The 27,002-nt window shown below is 47.4% G+C and overlaps 1 protein-coding gene across 1 annotated transcript; it reads left to right on the forward strand.

Annotated features, from left to right (window-relative positions):
* Positions 1-110: 110 nt before the first annotated feature.
* Sack1a (scaffolding CK1 anchoring protein A) lies at positions 111-24,503 on the forward strand. Its single transcript, NM_001130576.1, has 4 exons — positions 111-752; positions 8,637-8,804; positions 11,034-11,158; positions 23,966-24,503. Exons 1-4 carry the CDS (start codon positions 273-275, stop codon positions 24,501-24,503), a joined length of 1,311 nt encoding a protein of 436 aa, NP_001124048.1. The 5' UTR covers positions 111-272.
* Positions 24,504-27,002: the final 2,499 nt, after the last annotated feature.

Consider the following 27,002-nt stretch of genomic DNA (forward strand, 5'->3'; position numbering starts at 1 on the left):
TCTGACTTGCGGGCAGGGTGGTGGCTTTCAGAGATAAACCAATCCCTGGGCTGCAGGTGAGGATCCCTATGAAGCATTGTTGGGGCAGTAAGAATCATTTTTCCAAGTAGGCAAGAGGGGAAGACAGGACTCTGCAAGCCAGTATGGGAAGCCCATAGCGTCTTCCTAGGAATACTGGGAGCCCGATTCCTCCCTGGCATTGTCTGCATTCTCCCTACATCTGGAAGAGCTCCAGGATTGGCCACCCCTCCACGACTGAGAGACGCGGCAGCATGAGCCGGTCAAGGCATGTGGGCAAGATCCGGAAACGTCTGGAAGATGTCAAGAACCAGTGGATCCGGCCAGCCAGAGCTGATTTTAGTGATAATGAGAGCGCCCGGCTGGCCACAGATGCCCTCTTGGATGGGGGTCCAGAGGCTTATTGGCGCGCTCTCAGCCAGGAAGGAGAGGTAGACTTCCTGTCCTCGGCAGAGGCCCAGTACATTCAGGATCAGGCCAAGGAGCCCCCCGGTGCCCCAGATCTTGCAGGAGGGACCGAGTCAGGACCCAGAGGACTGGACTCCTGCTCTTTACAATCAGGTACCTACTTCCCTGTGGCTTCGGAAGGCAGTGAACCTGCTCTGCTACACACCTGGACCTTGGCTGAGAAGCCCTACATGAAGGAAAAGTCCACCGCCACTGTCTACTTCCAGATGGACAAACACAACAACATCAGAGACTTGGTCCGCCGCTGCATCTCCCGGGCCAGCCAGGTACCCACGCAGAGCTGGCGTCTTGCTGGATGGAGCGGGGCTGGTTGAACAGGGCTAGGGGCAGTACTGCATCCTGTTCTCATAGGCTTGCCCTGGAGCACAGACCCCCTGATCCCTGTAACAACCTGGGTCCTAAGCCACTAACACCTATCCCTGGCACTCTAGGCTCTCCTGTGGGAAGAATAAACCCCTTCCAGTGCTCCCCAACCCCTTTCCTACTGCTTGCTACTCAACCCCGAGTCCCCTGCAGATTTGAGGCTCTGGCCTCTGGCTTCACAACTTTGTAGACTCTGCCTGGTCCCTCCACCACCCCTGCTTTTTTTTACTTGGATTCATGCTACCCTTTCTTTTGTGCTTCCAAATGAAGGGGTGTGGGGGACTTCATTGGGATATATCCTTGTCCCTTTGTCCTTCGACCTCTATTTAGATACAGCTGCCCACAGGTGACCCCGTAACCCCTGTATCAGGCAGCTCTATCTAAGCAGAAAACGAGGTAAGGAGGGATTCAGAGAAAGTCCCCCCTCTCCCGGGAGTGCCCATGCAAAGTCCTTCAGGACGTGGGCCCAGATGACAGGACTTCAGACATCCCATCGAGGCAGATGGGTCAGGAGTACACGGGTCTGCTGTGGTTGCCAGTGTCAACTGGGGGCTGGGTAGACAGGGTCACTCTCTGCTATCTCTTCTTTCCCTGGTGCACAGAGTTGAGCCTACCTACCCCTCCTTCCTGAAACTGCAGAGGGGCAAGGGAGAGAGTGAACGCCAAGGAGGAGAGAAATCTGTCATTCAGGGTTGGGGGTGTGGCTCTGTGGTAGAGGGTTTGTTTAGCATAGAAGAGTTCAATCCCCAGTATGGGGGGTGGGGGGGTCAATAAAGATCTCTCTCTCTCTCTCTCTCTCTCTCTCTCTCTCTCTCTCTCTCTTTCTCTCTCTGTGTGTGTGTGTCTGTCTGTCTGTCCATCTGTCTGTCTGTTTCATAAAGCACACATTAATGTTTGTGCTCACTCCTAGCTATCATGGTCCTGGGGTCATGACTGGATCCCCTCCCAGGGTCCCAACATTGTATGCCTTTTTTTTTATTGGATAGTTTACGTATTTACATTTCAAAGGTTATCCCCTTTCCCAATCCCCCTCCTCTCCCATTCTCCCTCCCCCTTCTTTTATGAGGATGCTCCTCCTTCCACCCACCCACTCCTACCTCAACACCCTGGCATTCCCCTACACTGGGGAAAAGAGCCTTCACAGGACCAAGGGCTTCTCCTCCATTTGATGCCAGACAATGCCGTTCTCTGCTACATATGTGACTGGAGCCATGGGTACCCTCCATGTGTACTCATTGGTTGGTGGTTTAGTCCCTGGGAGCTCTGGGGGGTCTGGTTGGTTGGTACTATTATTCTTCCTGTGGGGTTGCAAACCTCTTCAGCTCCTTCAGTCCTTTAACTCCTCCATTGGGGTCCCCATGCTCTGTCTGATGGTTAGCAGTAAGCATCCTCATCTGTATCTGTAAGGCTCCGGCAGAGCCTCTCAGGAGACATCCATATTGGGCTCAATTTTAAAGTTCTGGGGAAAGCCACCAAGGCTGGGGACCTGAAGGGTTGTAAAGAATCAGAGTTCTGAAAATTTAAATAGAAATAGAAAATTTAATAGAAATGGTGGCTCATTGGGTGGAGCCACTGTGTGGCAGGTCTGCTCGGGAACTATTTCATGACATGATGAAATCACGCCTTGACAGAAGGGCCCAGGCAGGCCGTCAGGAGGGCTAACCTGTGACACCTCAGGCAAGTGCCATGCCGAGCTGAGATTCCTTTTGGGGTACTGCTAAGTGTACTAGTGCTGCTCTCTTGAGGGTGGGGCCGGTGCCCTGGGAATCCTCAGCCAGAGCCCGGACTCCAGGACCAGTGCAACACCCTGGGAAGTAGCTAAGGTTAGCTGGGAAGCCCAGCTCCCTGTCTGGTCTCCCTTCTTCCTTCTCCCCCCTTGGCAGGGTATCCCCACCCAAGTCCTACTGAGGTTCTTTGTAGGACATAGCATGGTATGGATTTTAGGACACTGGAACATCAGAAGGTGTCACCTAAAAGTGTGGACTTCTGGTTCCATTTAGCAGGTAGGAAGACCTGGGTCCTTTGTAGCAAGTTATGGTGACCTCTTTGGCTAGGCCACCTCTGCCACAATCCCCTAAATCTCCCTGTTGGCCTGAGCCGACTGAAGCTTCATCCATTTTTATTGCCTACCAGATACCTACAGGCTGACTTTGCTATATCCTTCAGACACGCAAAGTTCGTATGAGAGCACATGCTGCCAATAACACACACACACACACACACACACACACACACACACACACACACACACACGAGAGAGAGAGAGAGAGAGAGAGAGAGAGAGACAGACAGACAGACAGACAGACAGACAGACAGACAGACAGAGACAGAGAGACAAGCAGGCAGGCAGAGACATAGACAAAAAGGTTGTCCCCACAGAGATGATGGCAGAGATGGATCCAGTCACATCTGTCGTGGAGGTAGGTGATAAGAAGGGGGAAAGCTAGAGCTCCCCCATCTTCTATAAGGGCAGACCCTGAAAGGAAAGGGAGGCAGGCTCAGGAGCAGCTTGGCAAGTCCTCTCTAGAGTGTTCCCCACCCTAAGAAGCAGGATCCACCCTCCTTCCCTTCAAGCTGAATTCCCTCACTCCACCCAGCCCAGGATAGCAAAGCAAAATGGAGCTCCCCCTGCCTTGGGGAAGCCTCTGTCTGCTGCCTCCCTCTATAGGAGGGATTGGAATGTGCTGCTGTGTGGGTCAAGCTTCAGGTGGGGCAAAGCTCAGTACCTAGAAGACTGTGACTAAGGCTGGCTGCTGCCTCTCAGTTGACAGTCAGAGGCTGAGTAAGTATTTTCCAGGTAGAGAAGGAAAGGAGAATTCCAGGTCGAGAGAAGCCAAGTGCAAAGGTCAGGTTGGTCAGAGGAGGGCATGTATCCTGGAGGTGGGGAGATCCATTGGGACCCCAAGGCATCACAAGGTCAAGGATAGAGGCTGTAAGGCCAGCGACTGTGTGTGCCTTTACATTGGATGTAAGAGTAAGACTAGCATTTCCCCAACTGGGTCACAAGACCCTGAGGGTCCCGGAGACTTCCTAGTGATTCTGTGAGGCTCTGCTTTTTCTGAGCACTTATCTGCATGGGAAGAAGACATTCTCTTTGTTCCCCCTGATGTAGGATCTCATGTAGTTCCTGATCATCCTGCCTCTGCCTCTCAAGTGCTGGGATTACAGACATGCACCACCACACCCAGTTTAGGCACTGCCAGGAATTGAACATGGGGCTCCCTGCATACTAGGCGGTCTATCATTGGAACTACGTCTTAGTCCCCTAACCCTGGTTCAAAGATTGTTTTCTATGCTTCCATTCACAGTGTGATGCCTCGACTGATGTGGAAGATAAGAGAAACTGCTGTGCTCTGTGCAGGCAAACGTAGATTAGCAAAAATGTAAAGCGTCAGGTTTGGGGGCTGCTTAGAATGTGGGAGGTCCTGGGTTTTGTCCCCAGCACAGTACACAAACATACAACACATGAGGAACAAGGTCATGCTACCTACTACAGCTTTTGAAAATAGTTATTTCCTGGAACCTATTGTTTTATGGTATTTATTTTATAATGGGATTGATTACTAATAATTTAAAATAGCAAAAAGCCATTTTTTTTCAGATTTAGTTTCTCATCTCAGTAGGTATACTATCCATACACAAAAATTCTTGATGATCATTGATAATTGTTAAGAGTGCAACAGGATGCTGTGTGTGTGTGTGTGTGTGTGTGTGTGTGTGTGAAGTTTACTAGTCAAATTCAGGGCCAGTAGGGAAACAGAACTGAAATGTTTTTAATTCTAGAATATTCCTTCTTTACCCTTCTTCCCTTGGGTTGTCACTGTTGTACACAGACAGACAGACAGACAAAAAAGACAATCAAGAGTCCTTGTGGGTGTGGAGCAGAATGTTGAGGGCATGGGTTTCCTGGTTGGGGCGTAGGTAGCTCTGACCACATCCCCGTCCTGTGGGTGTGGAAATCTGTCTGCACCCCCAGCTTCACCCTGGGAAACTGGGGACTGATGTTGAGGAAGTCACGTGAGACAAACCTGGGCTGACAGTAGGTGTTCATTGAACCTTTGCTGTTGTTACTGTTTGGTGGCTTAGAACAACAGGAATGTATTCTCATGGGCTGGGGATTTAGCTCAGTGGTAGAGCGCTTACCTAGGAAGCGCAAGGCCCTGGGTTCGGTCCCCAGCTCCGAAAAAAAAAAAAAAAAAAAAAAAAAAAAAAGGAATGTATTCTCAGACAGTTCTGGAAGCCAAAAAGATGGCATGGTGGTACTTGCTGGGCCTTACTGTCTCCAAACTCCAGGAAAGAATCCTTGTTGCCATCTCCCAGCCTCTGGAGGCTCAGGCCTCTTGGCTACCCAACTCTAATCTCTCTCTCTGTCTCTATATGGTCTCTCCCTCTTCTCCTTGCTTCTCCCCTCTGCTGTCTTTTGTTTTGGTGCAGGGTGTATGCATCCCAGGCTGTTCCAGAACCCATGATCTTCCTACCTCGGCTGAGATTCTGGTCTTGCACCATGGAAATCCACTTTCTCTGTTACCCCTTGTCATTGGATCCAGGGCCCACTGAGTAATCTGGGAAGAATTCACCTTCAGGTCTCTCACTTAATTCCATCTTCAAAGACTTTTTCCCAAATGAAGTCTCCTTTACAGTTTAGGCTATGACCATATATTTTTGGTGGGAGGAATTGCAGTCTCTACTCTTTAAGATTACCACACTACACTCTTTTTTTTTTCTTTTTTCTTTTTTTCAGAGCTGGGGACTGAACCCAGGGCCTTGTGCTTGCTAGGCAAGCGCTTTACCACTGAGCTAAATCCCCAACCCCCACACTACACTCTTTAAAATGACACCTCCCCACCCCAGCCACCACGAAGGGAGCTTAAGAAGAGTAACTCAAGGCAATTACTGGCCTTAGATTAACCCAGCTGGAAGCCCATCCCAACAAGAAGCAAATGAAATAGACCCAAATGTTGTGTACCAATCTCAGCAAGCATCTATAACCTATAAATCAAAATGTTTTATTTATTTATTTTTTTGTTCTTTTTTTTCGGAGCTGGGGATCGAACCCAGGGCCTTGCGCTTCCTAGGCAAGCGCTCTACCACTGAGCTAAATCCCCAACCCCAAAATGTTTTATTTTTATAAACCTGTCACCAATACTATCTCAGAGAAACAGCTCTGCTACTCTGGAAAGGGCATGGTGTCTTCTGTCTAGGCCTTGGAAGGGAAGTACTATCTCACAACAGAGAAAAAAGACCCTGGACATTTGAGTGTTTATAAATTTAGTTTACACACTTTCGGCTGTGTGACAACCAATCATAGTTCTAATGGAGTATGGGCCCTGATTGCTCAAGAGTAACTTCTCCATCGTCCCCTCCCTTGCACAGATATCCCCATCAGCAAAGTAGTCAACCTACACAGGGCCCAAGCACCTCCTTGGCCCACCCATGAGATGAGGTGTTCTCTTCCCTTGCTACCTCCCAGTTGTTAGCGCTTTCAAAACAAACAGAGCAAAAAGACATTGTCACAGGGCATACTGACACAGGCTTGTAATCCCAGCACTTGGAGGCTGAAGTGGAAAGACTGCAAGTCAATGCTTGCTTTGGCTGCACAGTGAGACTCAAAGCAAAATGAAACAAAGTGCCCACGCTCCCACAGCAAAATGAAACAAAGTGCCCATGCTCGCACATGGACTTATTATTCCTAAGACAATGAAACAATGTTGCTATATCTGTGCTGAGAGAAAAGAGTCTCAAAAGTTCTACAACCTCCCCCAAACTCCCCACCATCTGGTGGTGATCAGGTGTCCAAGCTTCTGAGCCTGTGAGGGACTTTTCACTGGCAAACAGCAACATCTAATGCTGAAGAAGAAACTCTACCGCCCCTCCTGTCATGACTACTATCTGTGGCGGTTACAAGGGAGATGACATTTGGGTTATTTTGCTTTTTTTTTCTTTTCTTTTTTAAAATGGTTTTATTATTGTTATTATTATTATTATTATTATTATTATTATTATTATTAATTTGAGTGCACATTAGCTGTCTTCAGACACACCAGAAGAGGGCATCGGATCCCATTACAGATGGTTGTGAGCTACCATGTGGTTGCTGGGAATTGAACTCAGGACCTCTGGAAGAGCAGTCAGTGCTCTTAACCACTGAGCCATGTCTCCAGCGCCCCCCACCCTTTTTTTCTTTTCATTTCACTTGTTACTAACACACATTTGTTGCATGCCACCAGGTCTTGCAATTTTAACACAATCATCATAATGATCTTTTAAAATGGCTTCCTGATAATGGAATTGTCAATATACCACAACTTAGGTATTCGGAAGGGGAATCAATAAATCCAAGCAAACTGAAAGAGATTTGTTGACATCCTTTGTGGGAAGGTCAGAAGTAGCTTGGCACAGGGGTGGAGCCCTGTAATCCCAGCACTCAGGGGGCTTCAGGTACAGCTGAACCCAGGCGTTCAGGTACGGCTGCTGAGGATCCACGCCCACCGCCTGGTCCTGCTTTCTCCAGGGTGGCTTAACCTTTGTGCATGCTTTCCACAAGGAGCAGCACACTGGATCTGTAGCTCATCAACTACTAACTAAACAACTAGGTGGAGTACCAATGGACAAACAAACATGTCTCCTTTTCTCAAGAGTTCCAACAAATGACCTGGAGCAGTCCTCATTAGAACAAGATGGATGCTGTAACCATCTCTGGACCAGTCTCTGAGGCCAGGGAGGGATGCAGTGCTCCCATTGCTCTGGCCTTGGTCTCCTGCTGAGGATCCATTCAAATCTAATTGGAGTGCTGTTGACAGAAAAAGAAGGCATGGAGATTGGGTGGGCCCGCACTCCTCCTCACGCCTCCTCTTTGTAGGGTACCTCAGCCAAGTGCTGAGGAGACTGCCGACACAGAGGCTGCTAGGACACCAAGACTCTGCCATCCTACTGGGGCAACTCGTTCATCTAATGTGAACATGGTTCTTCTACATGGTTGTTGTTGTGTATGAGGACTCCAGGGCCAGGGTGGGGAGGCATTAGGGGACAGTGTGATGGCTCAGCCACCAAACCTGAGAATTTGAGTTCAATCCCTGAGAGCCACAGAGTGGCAGGAGAGAACCAGCTCCACACATTGCCCTCTGACCTCTACATTCACACAAAGGCACAAGCTACCTGTCTCTGTGCTCTCTCTCTCTCTCTCTCTCTCTCTCTCTCTCTCTCTCTCTCTCTTCTGTGTGTGTGTGTGTGTGTGTGTGTGTGTGTGTGAGAGAGAGAGAGAGAGAGAGAGAGAGAGAGAGAGAGAGAGAGAAACAAATAAAATTTAAAAGATTAAGAACACTCAAAAAACTAGTCTCGGGGTTGGGGATTTAGCTCAGTGGCAGAGCGCTTGCCTAGCAAGCACAAGGCCCTGGGTTCGGTCCCCAGCTCCGAAAAAAAGAAAAAGAAAAAGAAAAAACAAAAAAACTAGTCTCATGTGCCTTCTACCTCCAAATGCCCAGGGACACCATTCCGTTTTCTTTCTCTCCTCTGAGCCTGCTAAGCTGCCTGTTTGTTTTGCTTTTTTGCACTTCTCACTCCAACTCGCCACAGAGGCAAAGACATGCCTAGTCTGGTACAGTGGGGCCAAGACAGGAGCAGGCCCTCCCCTTTGTCTCTTCCTTCCCCTTCCTCTAACCCTGCCCTCTCAGACCCTCCTCTATCCTACCCAATCCCCTCCCTCCAGCTCAGCCATTTAGAAGTTTCAGCTGCAATCTGGTCGAGCTGCTCTGACTTCTTTGGTAACGGAGTCCTCTCTCCTGACCCAGGTCCTGGCCATCCTGATGGATGTGTTCACGGATGTGGAGATCTTTTGTGACATTCTAGAGGCAGCCAACAAGCGTGGGGTATTTGTCTGTGTGCTTCTGGATCAGGGAGGTGTGAAGCTCTTCCAGGAGATGTGTGACAAAATCCAGATCTCTGATATTCATCTCAAGGTAGGAGTTCGGTGACAGCTCTAAGGGTGTTCTGTATCCATCAGATAGGACAGTGGTAGCTATGCCCTAACTCAATATCTCAAAGAAGTCACCTCTTGCTCAAATTCCCATATAGGCCAACCAGCCCTCTTCCACCTTATGCTATGCTATACAGAGTCCATGGCTTATGAAACAGTAGTGATGAAGAAAGAGGGAGAGAGAATCCTGAAGGTTATTGTTAGACTCTGACCCGGAGGAGATTTCCACTATTTCCACCCATAATCCTTTGACCTTGATGAATGGATGTATAGGCCTCTGAAGTTTTAGAGTGCTGCCAATAAGCAGGCTACCTCTTCCTTTCCTTTGATCACTTTTGGGAACAAAGTTGATAGACCTGACGTCACAGAGCTACTCAATGGAGCAGTAACGTGTGCTTTGAGGGCAGGATGGTGGTGGTACCTGCTTTTTATCCCACCACTTGGGAGGCAGAGGCAAGCACATCTCTGTGACTTCAAGTCCAGCCTGGTCTACACAGTGAGGTCCAGGACGGCCAGAGCAAATACTGAGACCTCGTCTTTAAAAAACAAAAACAAAGCAAAAAGAGAGAAAGATGTGTTTTGAGCACCCTGACCCTAAGAAGTTGGTGCTCTTAGTTTTAACTGGATCCTCCCTGAACATGTGTACTCAAGCACACACATTTCCCTCTTCTGGTGGGAAGAAAAGAAGCACAGACATGGGAATTTAATTAGTCACACAAACTTGAGAGCATTGAGTTGAGGTCAAGAGTTTCATTCATGCTTGGGTCTAGCTGAACAGCTGATGTGTGACCCTGGGTTCCTCTGACATCTCCCCTCCAGCTCAGACCCATCATCAGCTTCCAAAAAAGCCATCCCTTCCACACTGATGGGAGGCAGATAGGTTCAGGAGTCCCTCCTGATGCCCCTGTCTACAGCCAGTCCCTCGAGGTCTGCCTAGAATTCTCTGGGTCTCTATTTCTCCACAAAGGGTCATTATAATAGACTGAGAGCATTGGAGCAGGCCTTGCCTTCATGGGCCACACCTACAGAGCAGTGGATGTATACTCTTGCCACCAAGATGTTAGGAGGGGCTTCTGGAAGAACCGGAGTATCCTTCCCAGAGCTGGGTGACCATGGACAGGCAGTACTAGGATCCTGGCCATATTCCACAGTCCTTGGCTATAAAACTAAAGTAAATCTCCACACATCCCTGATTTGTCATTTCTACTGTCTTCCATGGGAGCCATCTGAGGCATGGTCACCAGATGCTGCCAAGGAGACCAAGATATAAACAGAGTTGGTATTGGGGTTGTGAACACCTTTTCTCTAAATGGTCCAGAATCCATGGGGCCTTCACACCCCTATCTCCTCTTGTTATACTTGGCCAGCTCTCTGATCAGCTTACAGTAAAGAATTCCTGTCACTAAAGCTACCTACAGACTTGCTTCTCTGTAATGCAGACCCTTTGTGGCCCATGAGGCCTAGACAAGGGTCTTATTGGACCATCAAATCCTTGTCTTTCTTTTATTTGCTGCTTTATTTTTGTTGGAATTCTACTTTTTTCCCTCATTACCATCTATTGCCAGAGCAATGGAAAAAAACTTGAAAAACTAAGCCAACAAAAAATGTAAATGATACAAAATCTCTCCAAGCTTAGATAAAGTCTTGGTGAACATCCTTCCAATTTCCTATGCAAATTGTCTCTGTGTGTTTGGGCTGCTGTGGCAGACTGTCATAGACCAGGTGGCTTATAAACAACTGAGATTTCTCACAGTTCTGGAGACAGAGAGATCAAAGATAAAAATATCTGCAAAGTCAGTGTTTGGTGAGTTGCTCTGCCTTGTGTGTAAATGACGGTACTTCACATGGCATACAGAATGAGGGAGCTCTATTACATAGGGCCCCCTAGGGGCTGGGGATTTAGCTCAGTGGTAGAGCGCTTACCTAGGAAGTGCAAGGCCCTGGGTTCGGTCCCCAGCTCCGAAAAAAAAGAATCAAAAAACAAAAAAACAAAAAACAAAAAAACAAAAAACAAAAAAACATAGGGCCCCCTAATCCCTTTATGAGACCCCACCCTCATGAGCTGATTACCTCCCAAAGCCCAGCCTCCCAGAACCACTGCACTGGAGACTATGTCTCAACATAGAGTTGGGGGTACATGTTCAGTCGTAGCCCGCACGTTTATCAGTAAATGTGCAGTTAGTAAATGATGCCTTCACTTTGCCTCCCACAGAACATCTCCATCAGGAGTGTGGAGGGGGAGGTGTACTGTGCCAAGTCAGGCAGGAAATTTTCGGGCCAAATCCAAGAGAAGTTCATCATCTCAGACTGGAGGTTTGTCTTATCCGGATCATACAGGTGAGTACTGGTTTCATCTGATACTGAAATTGGACATAGACTTCATTTTTACTCTCCCAGGTCTCTTAGGGATAGTTATAAGACAGTAGGTTTGTTTTGTTGTGTGTGGGCATGACCCACTTTGCTTTTAACTTTTTTATTTTGTATATGTGAGTACACATGCATGTGTACAGTTGGAGGAATATGTTATGGAGGTCAGAGGCTGTTGTGTCTTCTTCCTGGCTCTCCGCCTTAGCTTTTGAGACAGGCTCTCTCGCTGAACCCAGTAGTCAGTCATGGTTGCAGTAGCTGGCCAGTGAGTTCCAGGGATCTTTCTGCCTCCACCCTCCCTGGGTTGGTTTACCCACACATGTGACCACGCCTGGCTTTTTCACAGGGGTGCAAGGGATGCTAAGTAAGTTCCTCATAGTAGGCTGCTTACTAACTGAGCCTTTCCCTTCCAAACTTTTATTGTTTTAATACAGCTGATTTACCAAAATGTATTCACACACAGTTTACCTACTTAATGCGCAGTTCCCTTGGCTTATTTACATCATTGTTTAATCGTCAACATAGTCAATTGTCAATTGTCACCATAAGAAACCCCATTCCTACTGGCGGCCACTCCCAGATCTACTTACCCAGAACCAGTTAAGAACTGGTTCACTGGGTAACCACAAATCTACTTCCTGTCTCAATGGGTTAGCCTCCTGTAGACTGTTTGTGTGAATAGAGCTATAGATGTGGTCTCCTGAGACTGGCTTCTTTCCCTGAGCGTAGTGTCTCAATGGCACGCGGTATGGGCATACCACATTTTGTTTATCCACTCTGCAGGGGATGCAGTGAATTTGGGTCGTTCCCACTTTTCCAACTTTGTGAGTAATTCAGGTGTACCGGTTTTTTTGTGGAGTTATTTTTAATTCTCTTGAGTGTGTTCCTAAAGATGCTGGGTATTAACTTGAGGTTTCTATCTGTGGTGAACTGATAGAGATCTGTGGTGAAGTAGCTGTCTCACGTGTGTTTCTCCAGTGTCTGAAGGCCCCAGTTTCTCTGATCTTGGACAATGCCTGTTATTGGTTGTCCCTCTGTTCCAGTCACCCTGGACATACACACTCTCTCTTTGTTGTTTGGTTTGAGTTTTCCTGTGGGCTGAGAATGTGGTCTGCCCCCTCTGTGCTTGTGGACCCTTTGCATGTCTTCTTTAGGGGTTCCATTAGTTTTAAAAACACGTCAAGACTTGGACACTAAATATCTGGCTATCCCTTTAATTCAATGATGCTGAAGAATCAGAGATTCCATTTTGCAGTCAGGGGGAGGCCACCGCTGAGGGGCCTGCTGAACCCTCACTCAGGGAAGGATAAGTGAGCAGAAAGGGAAATGGTGGAAGAATACGTAGAAAATGAGCTTTCTTTGGCTTGTTTACGCATGTTAGTACATCTTACTTTTCATGACATTGATATCACTAGTGTCTGCATAATGTCTCACTCTACTTGTGGAGCTATAACAAAAATACTGTCAAGTTGGGTAGTTTATTAATAAATCAATTTATGTCTCACAGTCTTGAAGGCTAGGAAGTCCAGAGTCAAACTGGTAACCAATATAGTGTCTGACAAGGGCTCTCAGACTATTGTCTTTTTATTAGTAGCCTTTGGTACCTAGCATCTAGGCAAAACCAAAAATGTCAGAAATAAATCTTTACTGAGGAGACTGTGGATTACCATCCCAAACATGTCTCCTATCTCATCTTCAGCCAGCAGATTATAGGGGAAAAAGAACAAAATCTATCATTCTAAATTAGTTCTTTGTCAGGTGGTCTAGCCCTCTGTCCGGGGGTCTGCCCCTCTGTCAGGTGGTCTGCCCCTCTGTTGGGTGGTCTAGCCCTCTGTTGGGTTGTCCAGCCCTCTGTCAGGTGGTCCAGTCCTCTGTCAGGTAGTCTAGCCCTCTGTTGGGTGGTCCAGCCCTCTGTCAGGTAGTCTAGCCCTCTGTTGGATGGTCCAGCCCTCTGTCAGGTGGTCCAGTCCTCTGTTGGGTGGTCCAGCCCTCTGTCAGATGGTCCAGTCCTCTGTTGGGTGGTCCAGCCCTCTGTCAGGTAGTCTAGCCCTCTGCCAGGTGGTCCAGCCCTCTGTACAGTGGCCTGCCCCTGTCAGGTACAGCGTACCTGAGGTTCTGTTTCTCCTCATTAGGATTTCTCTCTGTATAGTGGGAGGGAAGGCTCCCATTCATCAAGGCCACTGAGTTTTGCATTCAGCTTGGGCCTGATGTTTGATACATAGAAAGTTAGCTCAGAGTATCGGGATGTGGGTGCTAAGCCACATGTAGATCCCTTCCTACAGATTGAAGTACAAATGCATGTTTATAATTGAATTTTAAGAAAGAAATAAAAAGGAAAGGAAAGGAAAGGACATGACTGCTCCTAGGTATGGTGGAGAAGAAATTTTATTATAGATATGTGACATGACATAGGCAGTCAGGGACATCCGGCAGAGTCCTGAGTGGACATGTCCAGATTGAGTTGGGCTATGTGGGAAGGGGAGATCAGAGAACCAAGTGCCAAAAATAAAAGAAGGGTGGGTATCCAAAATGTCTGGATTATAGAGGGAAGAGCCTCTGGGGGAAGGGCAGCCCAGCCCCTGGGCTGGAGAGTTCAGGGAGAGCACAGGGAGTGACAGCCATACCCTGTAACAGGTAGGGAGTGAGGGATGCTGGGAAGACTTGAAGGACAGGTCCACTTTGATATGTTAAGTAGACACCTCAGCCCTTAGTCTCAGGTTTGAAACTCAACAACAATATATACTATAAAATGCCTCTAGCATTTTTCCTAGGAAAAGCTGTACTCACTCCCCTCAGTAAAAGCGATGCACGTTTGTCCCTTTTGTAAGAATTACTTTTCTTTTTCTTTATTTATTATATATAAGTACACTGTAGCTGTCTTCAGACACACCAGAAGAGGGCATCAGATCTCATTACAGATGGTTGTGAGACACCATGTGGTTGCTGGGAATTGAACTCAGGACCTGTGGAAGAGCAGTCAGTGCTCTTAACCACTAAGCCATCTCTCCAGCCCAAGAGTTACTTTTCTTTATTGTGTGTGTAACGCTTGACAAGGCAATTTCAGAGTGGGAAAGGATTTGTTTAGGCTCATGGACATGGGGAGGCTACAGTTCATCATGGTGGGGAAGGCATGGTGACTGGAGTTTCATGTAAGGCACCAGAAACTTACAGCATAGTCCTTTTTGTCTTGGTGGGTACATTCATCAACCCTTTTGATGCTAGGACCAAATAAGTTTAAAGTGAGCAAAGGTTTATTCCGGCTCATGGTACATACATCCCCCATGGTGGGGAAGGGACAGCTGCAGAGGCTTGAGGCACCTGCGTGCATAGTCAGGAGACGGGAAGTATGAGTGCTGGTACCCAGCTTGCTTTCTCCTTTATCTGTAATACAGGACCCAGCCCACAATTCTACCACCTACAGTTAAGGTGGATCTTCCCATCTCAATTAGCCTAACTTAGCTAATACCTCACAGGCTTGCACAGGCTTGTCTCCTATATGATTCTCGATTCTATCAATATTAATACAATATTAATCTCCACAGTGGATCTGGAAGAGGAGAGGATGGTCAGGTTAGATGCAGGTTGGGCTGTAATTCCTAATTAATGGCCTCCATCCCAGCAACCCACTTCCTAGCTTGGCCCCACTGTCTAAAGGTTCTACAACCTCCCAAACATGTGCCATGGTCTGGGAACCAAAGGTCAAACAGATAAGCCCCTGGAAGGCATTTCAGATTCAAACCATGACAGGCACTTAACCTCATTCATGAGGGGTCCACTCTCTAAAGCTCTACCCCAAAATAGCATCTCATTAAGGACAAGGATCGTTTAACTTGTGGATTTTGGAGAGACCAACACTGAGCTCTGACACAAACATCCTTTTCCCAGATCATTTGTATATTTTTACAGCAAAATATCAGAGGCGATATCACTGGCTTTATAGAGAGAAAAGTTTTCTTTAGGTTACAGTTTGGAAAGACCAGCCCCGCCTCTGGTGAAGTCACATTTGTGGTAGGACTGTGAATAGAAGCCAGTGCTCACACCGAAAAAAAAAAAAAAAAAAAAATATATATATATATATATATATATATCGTGGAAAGTTGGGGTCACACTGCTTTTTATTATTTAGCGTGTGTATATGGGTCTTTTGCTTGTATGCATGTCTGTGCACCATGGGGTGCCTGGTGCCCACAGAAGCCTGGGAGGACATCAGATCCCCTGAAGTGGAGTTTAAAGATGGTTGAGCCACTACGTGGTCCTCTGGAAAAGCAGCCGGTGCCGTCTCTCCAGCTGCTCACAGTGCCTTTTAAAATTGTTCCCAAAAAACCCACAGTTCCTAATTAAATCCAGCCCCCTAAAATTTGACCACTGCCCTATGCTCTCAGTCAAGGCCCTTAATGCATGGGCTTTGCCAGACACTACCCCTATCCAAACCACAGAGCCAGCGTCTTCAAACTGTTAGGTTTTGACAGTTGCTCTTGACACAAGAGCATGTCTGAAGGAGTCTGTGGCTCAGTGGCTCTCAACCTTCCTAATGGTATGGTCCTTTAATAACCACCACCTCGTGTTGGGGTGATTTAAATTTGTTACTACTACTTCATAGCTGTAATTTTACTGCTGTTATAGATCACGATGTGAATATCTGATATGCAGGATATCTGACATTCCAACCCAAAGGGGTCATGACCCACAGGGTGAGGACTTCTGTCCTAGTTAGCCCCTTTCCCCCATTCCTGTTATTATTATATTAAAATTCACACAACTTAAAATTAATCATTTTGAAATGTTCAATTCAGTGGCAGTTAGCACATTCACAACCCTGTACAACCATCACTGTTTAGTTATGAAACGTTTTCATCACCCCCAAAAAGAAATTCTTAAAAAGTCACTCTCAATCCCCCTCTCCCCTACCCTAAGGACCCCAGTCTGTCTTCTGATGAGTTTACTTATCATAAGCACTATATCCACGGAGTTATGCACGTGGTATTTTATGACTGGATCCTGTTACTTAACTTAGCGTTTTTGAGATTCATGCCAGCTATGATGTGCATCAGTAGTTTTATTCCTTTTACAGCTAAATAGTATTCCCCTGTATGGAGGTAACACAGATTGCTCAACCGTATATCCATTTACAGGGATTTTCCCAGTCCCCAACTTCTGACAATATAAGATCTGGGAGTCTCATTCTCCAGCATTTTCCTTTGCTTCTATGGAGAGAGAAGAGGCGATTACAGCCAACGGCTGGACGAGCTGACGGTTGCTCTAACCCGAGAGATTTGCCTGTTAGAACCCATCAGTGCTTTCCTTCCACAGGACCACGGAGTAGTTAACGTATTACAAGGACCGTGAAGAAAATGGCTTCCAAAGCCGCGTATTCCCCCAGGGGATCCCGTGCTGGATCAGAGACCAGGCTGAAGCTTGGGCACCAGCGAAGGCTCTCACTTTCCAGAAAGTTCCGATTACCTGTCTCTCGCTGCTGAATCACAGGGAAACCCCTGAACTAGACCACTCTGTGGGTAGAAAGAAAGGTTTATTGGGAAATCAAACTGTCAGGGCTATCTTTCATGGGCAGGGAGAACAACGAAAGGCAGTCAGAACCTTGCCTTTTTAAGGAGACCGGTTGCAGCTGACCAGGCAGGGGTGTGTGAGGGAGGGAACAGCCTGGGAGTTAGAGTCGCAGGAAGTGGGGTCGCAAGGCGGAAGAACCTGGGAACTCATGGGGACTTCGATCTGTTATGAGCTTGTCTGAGTTAATCTGGGGTGGGTGCTCATTGCTGGAGGTTGTAGGCTGTAGGAGACAAGGGACGTGATGGCTTTCCCTGACAAACAGAAACCAGCTTCTCAAGGTTCCTGGGGAACACTGAGTTTAGATTATATTCATCCCCTCGCAGTGAGTCCAGTCTAAGTGGAGGCCAGACTGTCAGGGCTTGCTACTGTCCGCAGAATGGTGTGGGGACCTTCTTTGGCTTCTCTGTGCTTCCTAAGTCTTGTTTTATCTCTTCTGTAAGACGCCAATACTGTTAACAAAAGAGGCAGAAAGAAACTAAAAACTTTCCTCTCACTAGCGAAAACTGTAAATGAATTCGCCTCCCTTTGTTAATTCTTGTCTCCCGGTTTTCTGTGACCACAAGGCGCAGATCTTAGATTCCAAACACTGTTAACAGTTTCTGGGGAGCTGGGCTGGAGTGTGAAGTCCAGGCTGGCCAGCCAAGTTTGCAGTTGGAGTACTGGGAAATTCCTAGCAGCTGGAGGGATCCCGACATTTTCTCTCTCTTGGTTCAGTGTTGGCTGCATATACATTTTATATATATATATATATATATATATATATAGAGAGAGAGAGAGAGAGAGAGAGAGAGAGACAGACAGACAGAGAGAGACAGAGAGAGACAGAGAGAGAGACAGAGAGACAGAGAGAGAAACAGAGAGACAGAGACAGAGAGAGAGACAGAGAGAGAGACACAGAGACACAGACACAGAGACACAGACACAGACGAAGACAGACAGAGAGATAAAGAGTCACAGAGACAGACAAGGAAGAGAAAGATGCGTCTCACTGATAAACTGGTTAGGGAAAAGACTCTTCTTTTATCAACTCATTCTTTCATCTGGAAAGGAAAATCTCTGGTTTGTGGTGCATAAACTCTCACCGTTCGTGCTTCCTGTGCAGTCGCCACTCATTTGTAAAGAGGTTTGAGAGAACCGAGGGTCATTTGGAGCCCTTATCATTCAGGACCCTCTTTCATTTCATTTGGAAATTGTGGAGTAAGGATTTCACACCTGGGCCTCTGTAAGCCATTTGGTTCTACATATGTTTTATCCGCTGTTGTGGCATAAAGATTGCATATTTGGAGCAGTGTGGAAGTCACCCTTGGATGGTCGGGTATTAATTTGAGCTATTTTCCACTTTGATTCTATAAACTCTGCTTGAGTAAGTGGCTGGGGAGGGATCTGGCGAGCGCTGACTGCTTCAGTTGCAGACACATATCCATTAGACAAAGGCTTGACCTGCCCTTTGAATTCCTAAGAGTCACTTAATGCCGGGGGACGTTTTCTTTTTACATTTCTTTTCTGAGCTCCATCATTGGCAAGCTGAATTTATGTAATTGCATGTGTTATTTTGTGTGTTGTTCTGATATGCCTTTCGCTGTAGTGGTGATTTAGTTAAGAAGGGTTAAAAGTTCTAGTGCCTTGGAAGCAGCTCTATTAGAAGGGAGAATCTGTTGGTGCTCTCTCTGACTGTTCTGGGTGACTCCAAATGACTAGGGCTACAAAGAGGTGTCAGGATGTCTGATCCCAGGGTACCCCTGGGGTGTCATAAGGAATCATGTCATGAGTGTCCTGGAAGGAAGGAACTTCAGTCTCTCATATCAGGGTAACAAGGGCTGGTCTACTACTCTAAACCCTTAAGTGTTAAGGATTTCAGAAGTCACACAAAGAGGGGTCTTCAGTGTATTAATGACACTCTAGGAAGGAGTCCCCACAAAGCAGCATAGTCCACTGACCCAAAATACTTCCCTACCAAGTGCTTCAGCCATCCTGAAACTCTAACCAAACAAGTCTAGAGACAGCAAAACTTAATGTAATGCTGTCATTGCTGGAAATACTAAGTGGCCTCCTCCTGCTGCCACACTTGCTTTTCTTTAGTCTTAAGCTTACTAAAGTTGCTATTCTTGGTGGATCTAATTTAAACATGTTTTTGCATCTATATGGAGTCACTCTTGCATAATTTTTAGACTGCAGTTAAAAATTACATAAGCTATTCCCTCTGAGTGGCTGTCTATGGTTTCTCTCCATTTCTTCTGTCCTCTCTTCTAAACACCAGTTATTCAAGGCTAGAGTTGTCACAAGGAAGAGAGAGGGTCAAGGGACATTGTCCTTTGGAAATGTGCTGAGGTAATGAATGGAGATAGAAAGATGGATGATAGATAAATGATAGATAGATAGATAGATTGATTGATAGATGATTGATAGAAGATAGATAGATAGATAGATAGATAGATAGATAGATAGATAGATAGACAGATAGACGTGCATAGACATATAGGTAGACAGATGCAGTATAGACAGACAGACAAAACGGACAAATGTTCTTGTGAAGCAGCTATGAGAATTGAAACCAAAGAACTGAGCAGAACTGGGCCGTGCCCTCCAGCATCAGAGGATACACAAGCTGTGGATCTTTAACTTCTCAGCTGTGGACCGTTTCACCATCTAATCTCCAATTTGGCTCTGTTTTCGCTTCTAAACTAGGTCAGCATAATCTTATGTCACATCTTCCCTCAAAAGAATAAGAACTTGAGCTTGTTAGCGCATGTTCCTGCCCAGAACACTCCTCTGTCGGCTTCCTCTTCCAGGCAAAATGAAACCGTGCTCCATTAGGTTGCCGGGCAGATCAAGTAAATGACAAGGGCAGATACTTAGCTGGCATGGGATAGAGACACAAAAACATCTCTTTAAGACGTTGGTATTAGGGCTGGTGTGATGGCTCAGCAGGTAAAGGCACGTCTAGCATAAGCCCAATGACCTCAGTTCCATTTCTGAAACCCACAGTGGAAGGAAAGAACGAACCCCTGAGGGTTGGTCTCTGGTCTCCACACATGTGCTGAGGCATGCGAGGATACACACTAACACACATCCCACAACTACCATCACCATGCCCTCCCCCACATTTTGTTTTTTTTTTTATATGGCATTAATGCTAGAAATGGTGGCTGTAATCCAAGTATCCAGAGTGTTGAGGCAGGAGAATTGCTGTGAGTTCTGGGCAGTCTTGGCTACAGAGTGAAACCCCGTCTCAAAAACAAAAACGAATTGGCATTGTGTGGATTCTCATGTATTGTGCTAACTACAACTCCAGGCAGGGTTTGTCGAACAGGAAGTTCAGTTTCCCAGCCCAACACAGCTAGGTCTCCTATACAGGGTGCTCTGACCTCCCCAAGGATGGGTTGTAGTGAATAAGTAAAAACCGCCATTATGAGCACCTTAGTTTAATGACTTGAGCATCATTATCTCAGGAGCCGAGGCTCCTTTCTATATACATGATCCCTTCTGCGGGGCTTATGGGGGAAGTGCCAGGAAGTGTGGGCAGGTTCCCCAAGACAGTGTGCGCCTGTCAGCACTGGGCACGTGTCCGCTGGAACCACACCAAGAGCACTTTCTTAGGGGCAGTCTGGGGAAGGAACCTGTTTGGGCCGGAGAGAAGAGGGCGGGGTGAGAAGCATGGCAAACGTGGGGTCAGAGGCAGTCTACGTGAACCAGGCATGTTGCTCTCTACACTGGTTGGGGTCGCAAGCATGGGGAGGGTGTGCAGAGTCAGAGTCCAGGGGAGGTTATTTTGGTTTGGGGTACTGAGGACTGAACCCAGGGTGTCATGCATACTAGGCAAATGCTACCACTGAGCTGCAGCTTCTCTTTTTGACTTTTTGTCTTGATACACAATCGAAATTGCCCAGTCTGGCCTTGAACAATCTACCCTCCTTCCTCAGCCTCCCAAGGAGCTGGGATTTTATAGGCCTGTGACGACATAAGTAAGATTTTTAACAAACACTGAAAAACTCGAAAACACCTTTGTTTAGCTTTGGAATTTTGGGGTTTTCTCCTCGAGGTGAACATTTATGGTTTATAACCCAGCAGTTCTGCTCCTGGGCATATATCCAAGAGACTTTGGTTCACGTGTATGTGGCAGGCACACAGGAGAATGTTAAAGTAGTTCTGCTGGTGACCGGAACAAGCCAGCACTCCCTCATCAGTGACATGACCAGTGGAATATTATATAGTCAAGAAAAAGTACAAAAGAAGTAACAATGGAGCCTGGCAGTGGTGCCATACATTTTAATCCCAGCATTTGGGAGGCAGAGGTAGGTGGATCTCTGAGTTCAAGGTCACCCTGGTCTACAGCCAGGGCTACAAAGAGAAACCTATCTCAAAAACCAACCAACCAAACAAACAAACCAATAATGTGGACACATCGTAGCAATGTAAAATTCAAAGAAAAATCTAAAAGATTCCATATATGTTTTTAACAAACTAAAATTAAAATATTTACTTAAATAGAAGAGTAAAGTACTTTCTAACCATAAAGTGGGAAGGCAGGGATTGGTGGTATGGTTTGAATCTAAAATGTTCCCCCACGGCTTGTGTTTCCGGACTGATTCCCCACCGTAGGAGGGCTGAGGAGCCTGGGGGGTGGGGCCCGGATGAGGTGTGCCTTTCGCAGGTCTCTCCCCTCCGTCCTTCAGCATCAACAGCTCCACCACTTGTTCCAGCTGCCTCGAATACTGCCGTGCCTTCCCCATGACAGGCTAAAATCTTGTTTGTCTCCAATGGACGTTTTGGTCCTAGCAATGAAGGAGTATCTAACACACATGCTGTAGTCACAGAACACATTACACTGACTTTTCCTAATTCAGGACCCTAGGACGAGGCTAGGCTGGTGAGATGGCTCAGTGGGTAAAGGTACTTGTGCAAGCCTAATGCATCAAGTTCTATCCCCAAACCAACCAGGAAGGAGAGAACCTACTCCTGAAGTCAGTCCTCTGACCTCTACATAGGCACCGTGGCAGGCCTCTGCCCATGCACATAAATGGATCATGCACACGTGAACAATAACGATTCACAAACAAGATTTTTAAGGAGGCTGGCTTTAATTTCAGGCCATGCTCATAACATTATGTAAGCCAGAAAAACAAGTAGATCCATGCATTAAATAGGTCATGGAGAGAGAGACCAGGAAGGAGAGTGGGTAGCTACTAGACAAAGATTATGAAGCCTGCCTTCAGGGCCCAATCCCAGCAAACAGGAGTCATCACTTCTTCCCCTGGGTTTAGTGAGGGAAGTATGAGCAAAGTCGAGTGATACACAGATGCACTGTGTGTGTGTGTGTGTGTGTGTGTGTGTGTGTGTGTGTACACATGCTCTCATACATACACGCTCAAGAGCATGTGCACAGGAGATGAAGGATCATGAATGGCCCAAGACAATGAACAGTTCTTAACCTGTGGGTCATGACCCCTTTGGAAGTCAAATGACCCTTTCACAGGGGTCACCTAAGACCATTGGAAAACAGTTATTTACATTAAACAGTAGCAAAATTACAGTATGAGATAGCAATTAAAATAATTTAAGGGTTGGAGGTCACCACAACATGAAGAACTGTATTAAAGGGTTCCAGCATGAGGATGGTTGAGAACCACTGGCCTCAGAAATTCCTAGGGTGTTATTGTCCTTGTTTTGTGGAACATGCTATACACCTATGTGTCTCGAACGTGTCTGATTCCAAACAACACTGCAAGATTGGTTTCTCAGTCTAAGCCAAGCCTGTTCGCTTCCTTCCTTGCCTCCTGGCTGGTCCTGAGCTCAGCCTCAGAAGCTCGCTTCTCCTGCCTGTGGGTGCTCTTGGGTGGGAGGAGAGATTTAAACAAAGCACCCCAATTGTTCCACAGATTATCCCAGCCTGTGTGGGCCTGTCCTGACTCACAGTGTAGGGAGCCGCACCCGGGGTCTGGGGCCAGGACTGAACTACAAAGCAGGCAGGCAGGCAGAGAGGGCTGGAAGCTGGAGGCCTCTCTCATCAGCTCTGGCATTGCCCACACTTTGGGGACGCTGGCTTTTTCTGGCCATCCCCCTGCACTGCTCTACCCTAGGGATGGCCCATTTGTGTAAGTAGCCCAGGATCCCTAGCTCCTCTTGCCCCCAGCTTCTGAGGGGTGTTTTCCATCCAAGAAAATAGTTGGTAAAGTAAGAGAATCACAACAACAAGGCATAAATGCCTTAAGTATATTGTTTTCTCTTAACATCTTAAATTGGATGTCAGGACCTGTCCTTGAAGGCATTCAGCGTTTGAGGGGCTTTCTTTCATAAATTGGAGCTATAGGTACTCAGGTCCCCTTGGGCTCGCTCACCCTGTACCCCATTTTGCATGGCTCAACAAGTAAAATGGGCTAAGTCCTCCTTCAAGAGCACTATTTACTCATTCATTCACTCATTTTTATTATTTACTTATTTTGTGGGATCTTATTGTATAGCCCAGGCTGGTTTGGAAGACATCGTGATCCTCCTGCCTCAACTTCCAGAGCACTGAGATAAAAGGCCAGTGCCACTGCTCTGAGCCTGAAGGACAGTTTAGATTTTCACAGAAACACAGCAGGACCACCCAACCTCAGCCACCTTTCTGCCTGTTTGGGGAGGTGTTCTCAGTAACTATTGGCAGGAGGCAGGTACCCCGTCTTATAGGTGGGGACACTGAAGACCCCTCGCTCCAACACGGGCTCCCATCAGGTGACTCCTCTGAGGAGAGCAGAGGCAGAAAGGACTCAGTCCACACTTAGCCATTTTCTGACCCTTGAGGTGTGTGTGTGTCTTTGTCTGTCTGCCTATTTGTCTGTGTGTCCTTCTGTCTGCCTTCCTGTGTCTCTCTGTGTGTATGTGTGTGTATCCGTCTATCTGCCTATGTGTCCGTGTGAGTGTTTGTGAGTGTGTCTGCCTATGTGTATGCATGCACAAAGTGGATGGGCGGGTGCATTGTCAGAGTGAGGAACCTCGAAGCCTAAGATTTACTCTGTCCACTGAAAGGCTCCTCTGCAAGTATGTCCTGGTCGCAGTGCTGCCATTTACAAAGGGGAGCCAAAGCTTTGCAGGGTTAATGAAACCAGTTATCAGGGCTTCTGCCGGGATGAAATGTCCCTGCTTGTGCAGAGGAACAGTAGCCCTGGTGAGCGGCTCTGAGGGTCGTGCAAAGGCTGATCCTGTGGTCCTTCCCTGTCTCCTCTCCCCCTCCAGCTTCTCTTGGCTCTGTGGACACGTGCACAGGAACATCCTCTCCAAGTTCACGGGCCAGGCGGTGGAGCTGTTTGATGAGGAATTTCGACGCCTCTACGCCTCCTCCAAGCCCCTGATGGGTCTGAAGTCCCCGAGGCTGGTCGCCCCACTCCAATCCAGCAAGGGCCCAGAAGCCCCCAATGGCCGCCTCAGTGGCAGCAGTGACTCTGCCAGTGACCGCACCTCCTCCAACCCCTTCAGCAGCCTGTCGACTGGCAGCAACACCCACAACCGGAGTCTATCCACGTCTTCAGGGCCGGGCAGTCCCCTGGCCCCCATCCCACCCGTGGTTCCAAGGCTGCAGCCCTATCACAGTACCCGGAGAGCCGTGGCCCCACAGGATCTCTTGGTCCCCATGAGACCCCATAAGGGAGCACCAGCTCCCTACAGCAGCCTCATGGCCTACAGGCCCACCCGGCTGCAGCTGCAGGAGCTCGGCCTGGTGCCCAGGGTGACTCAACCCTGGAGGCCTTTTCTACAGGCCTTACCTCATTTTTGAAGGGGCCTTTCTCCTCACTGAGCACTGCTGAATTTTCTGGCTCAGAGGCCATACCTTAAGGACCAATATGATCGAGCCTGATTCCCTGTGAGCTAAAGCACTGGGGGGTGGGGGTGGGGGTGGGGTGGGTTATTGCCTACCTTTGAACGTAGGCCATTCTAGATGATTCCGGCAGGGGAGAGACCTCAATGCCAAGATGCGGAACCCCTATCTTCCAAAGGCCATTCTGGATTCGATATTGATGTCTCCACAATGTACAAATGACCAGATGCAGCCTAAGTTTTATAAACAGGCTCCACTCCCTCAGAGATTCAGAAAGGAAAGATTCAGGAACAAGTGTAAGAATATTCTGGCTGTTTCTGGTAGGAAATTCTCCTCCTCTGTTAAGTGTCTTAAAACTGGGGTTCCCCGGACCTGTATGTTCCCCAGAAACTGTATGTGATTGTGTGGGGTCACCTGAAGCTGCTGCCTACAGGGATGGGACAGCCTGAGGAGGCTGAAGTAATCCCACAGGCACGTTAGCAGACTCTGGCTGTTGCTTAAGAGAAGCCTGGTCTATCCCGGAAGTCGGAGCTGGCTCCAGAGACCTGAGTTGTCATGGCTGAGAATGGCCTTCAGCAAAGCCCAGGGCAGCCAGCCACCTGCTGCAGCTCTGTGGCCTCTTCTTGCCCTGCTGATGCCCTGTGAAATAAATGTGGAACCCTCACAAGCCTTTCATTGGCTCCTTCCTAGAGAATGTGACAGCTACTCCTCTGTGGGAATAGCTGGAGGGAGGGCAGAAGACAGGGCAGACAGATATGCTCTGGGCTAGCCCAGGCAAAAGAAGGGGGTGCCTAGAACCTGGGACACACACACACACACACACACACACACACACACACACACACACACACCAATCACGCTTCATGCTAGCTTTAACCCATCACAACAAAAGCCGGACTGAGGAGCACGGAGGAGTGGAGCCCTTCCTCCTGTCCTGTTTCTGAGAGCTATCCAACCCATCCATCCCTCTGTTCAAATTTACCCGGCTTTCCTGGCTCAGGTAAGGCCACCCCAGCTTCCATTTCCCCTTTACTTTCCTCTCTCTCAAACACTTAAAAAAAAACACTCATATTTGGATCCTGATTTTTCTTAAAAAATAACGTGTGTGTGTGTGTGTGTGTGTGTGTGTGTGTGTGTGTGTGTGTTATAGTGCATGTGTGGAGGTCAAAGGACAACGTGTGCGGCTTTCAGGTCTCTTCTTCCACCATGTGGGGCCCTGGGATCAAAACCAGGCTGTCAGGGTTGGTGGTAAGTTGCCCTATTCTCTGAACCACTGGGCCAGGCAGCCCAGGTTGTTACCCTGCCGACACATGAATGGTGGTGGAATTATTAGGGCTGGCTAAGTTCTAAATTGGATTTCACAGTAGGCTGAGAAAGTTGAAAACAGAGAAAGCTCCCAGGGTTATAAAAACTGCCAAAGTCTTCATTCTGAGGTGGCCTATGTATGCCTGAATGAACTCAACATTGGAGAAGGAAGAGCCAACCAGTTCCCGGCCACTCCCAGCCAGTGGCTTCCCTGAGCCCTGTTGCTATGCTAGGCTATTAAAAATGGGCAGTGGTGGTAAGTGCCTTCAATCCCAACACTCTGGAGACAGAGGCAGGCAGATCTCTGAGTTGAGGCCAGCCTGGTCTACAGAGCAAGTTCCAGGACAATAGCCAGGGCTACACAGAGAAACTCTTGCCTTGAAAAACCAATATATGCATGTTTAAGACAGCATATATATGTATATACCTGGGTGCGTATATATATTACATATGCACACACATACCCAGGCAACAATATATATGATTATATATAATCATTATATATATGATTTATGTGTATATATATATACACACCCAGGTGAAATATGATTATAATATATATAAATATAATCCATATATATAAATGGGCATCACTGCCCATTTTTAATAGCCTAGGATAGCGACAGGGCTCAGGGAAGCCACTGTCTGGGAGTGGCTAGGAACTGGCTGGCTCTTCCCCAGTGTGTGTGTGTGTGTGTGTGTGTATAATATATATTTTTTTTCATATATATAATATATATGATTTATACTTTATTGAGCCCTCGTAGTTTGGTGACAGTCAAGTGGCTGGGAGGTAGGACAGCAATGCTCTGATTAGCAGCATGTAAGACTCACCTCCAGGCAAATCCTGTGGTTTGCAACCAGAAAGATCTAGCAGGTTGAGGCCCTCCTCTGCCAGCCACACTTCAGCAGCAACCACAATCCACAAAATTCCCCCATTCGCACTATTGCCTTGCAATGGATCTATAGTATGAAGTTAGAATAAGCCTGTCATTTAAGCCACTGGGATGCGGAGAGTTTCCCTTTTACATCATGGCTCAGCTTAACCTGATTGATATGACCTGTAAATCCCACTGGCTTGATACAGCAACATCCTTTGGGGTGAGCAGCTCTTTCTGGGGACCCAACTCCCGCCACAGCCCAGCCAAGTTT

This window comes from Rattus norvegicus, chromosome 7, assembly GCF_021556685.1.
Source record: "Rattus norvegicus strain SHRSP/BbbUtx chromosome 7, alternate assembly SHRSP_T2T, whole genome shotgun sequence".
Taxonomy (NCBI): Eukaryota; Metazoa; Chordata; class Mammalia; order Rodentia; family Muridae; genus Rattus; species Rattus norvegicus.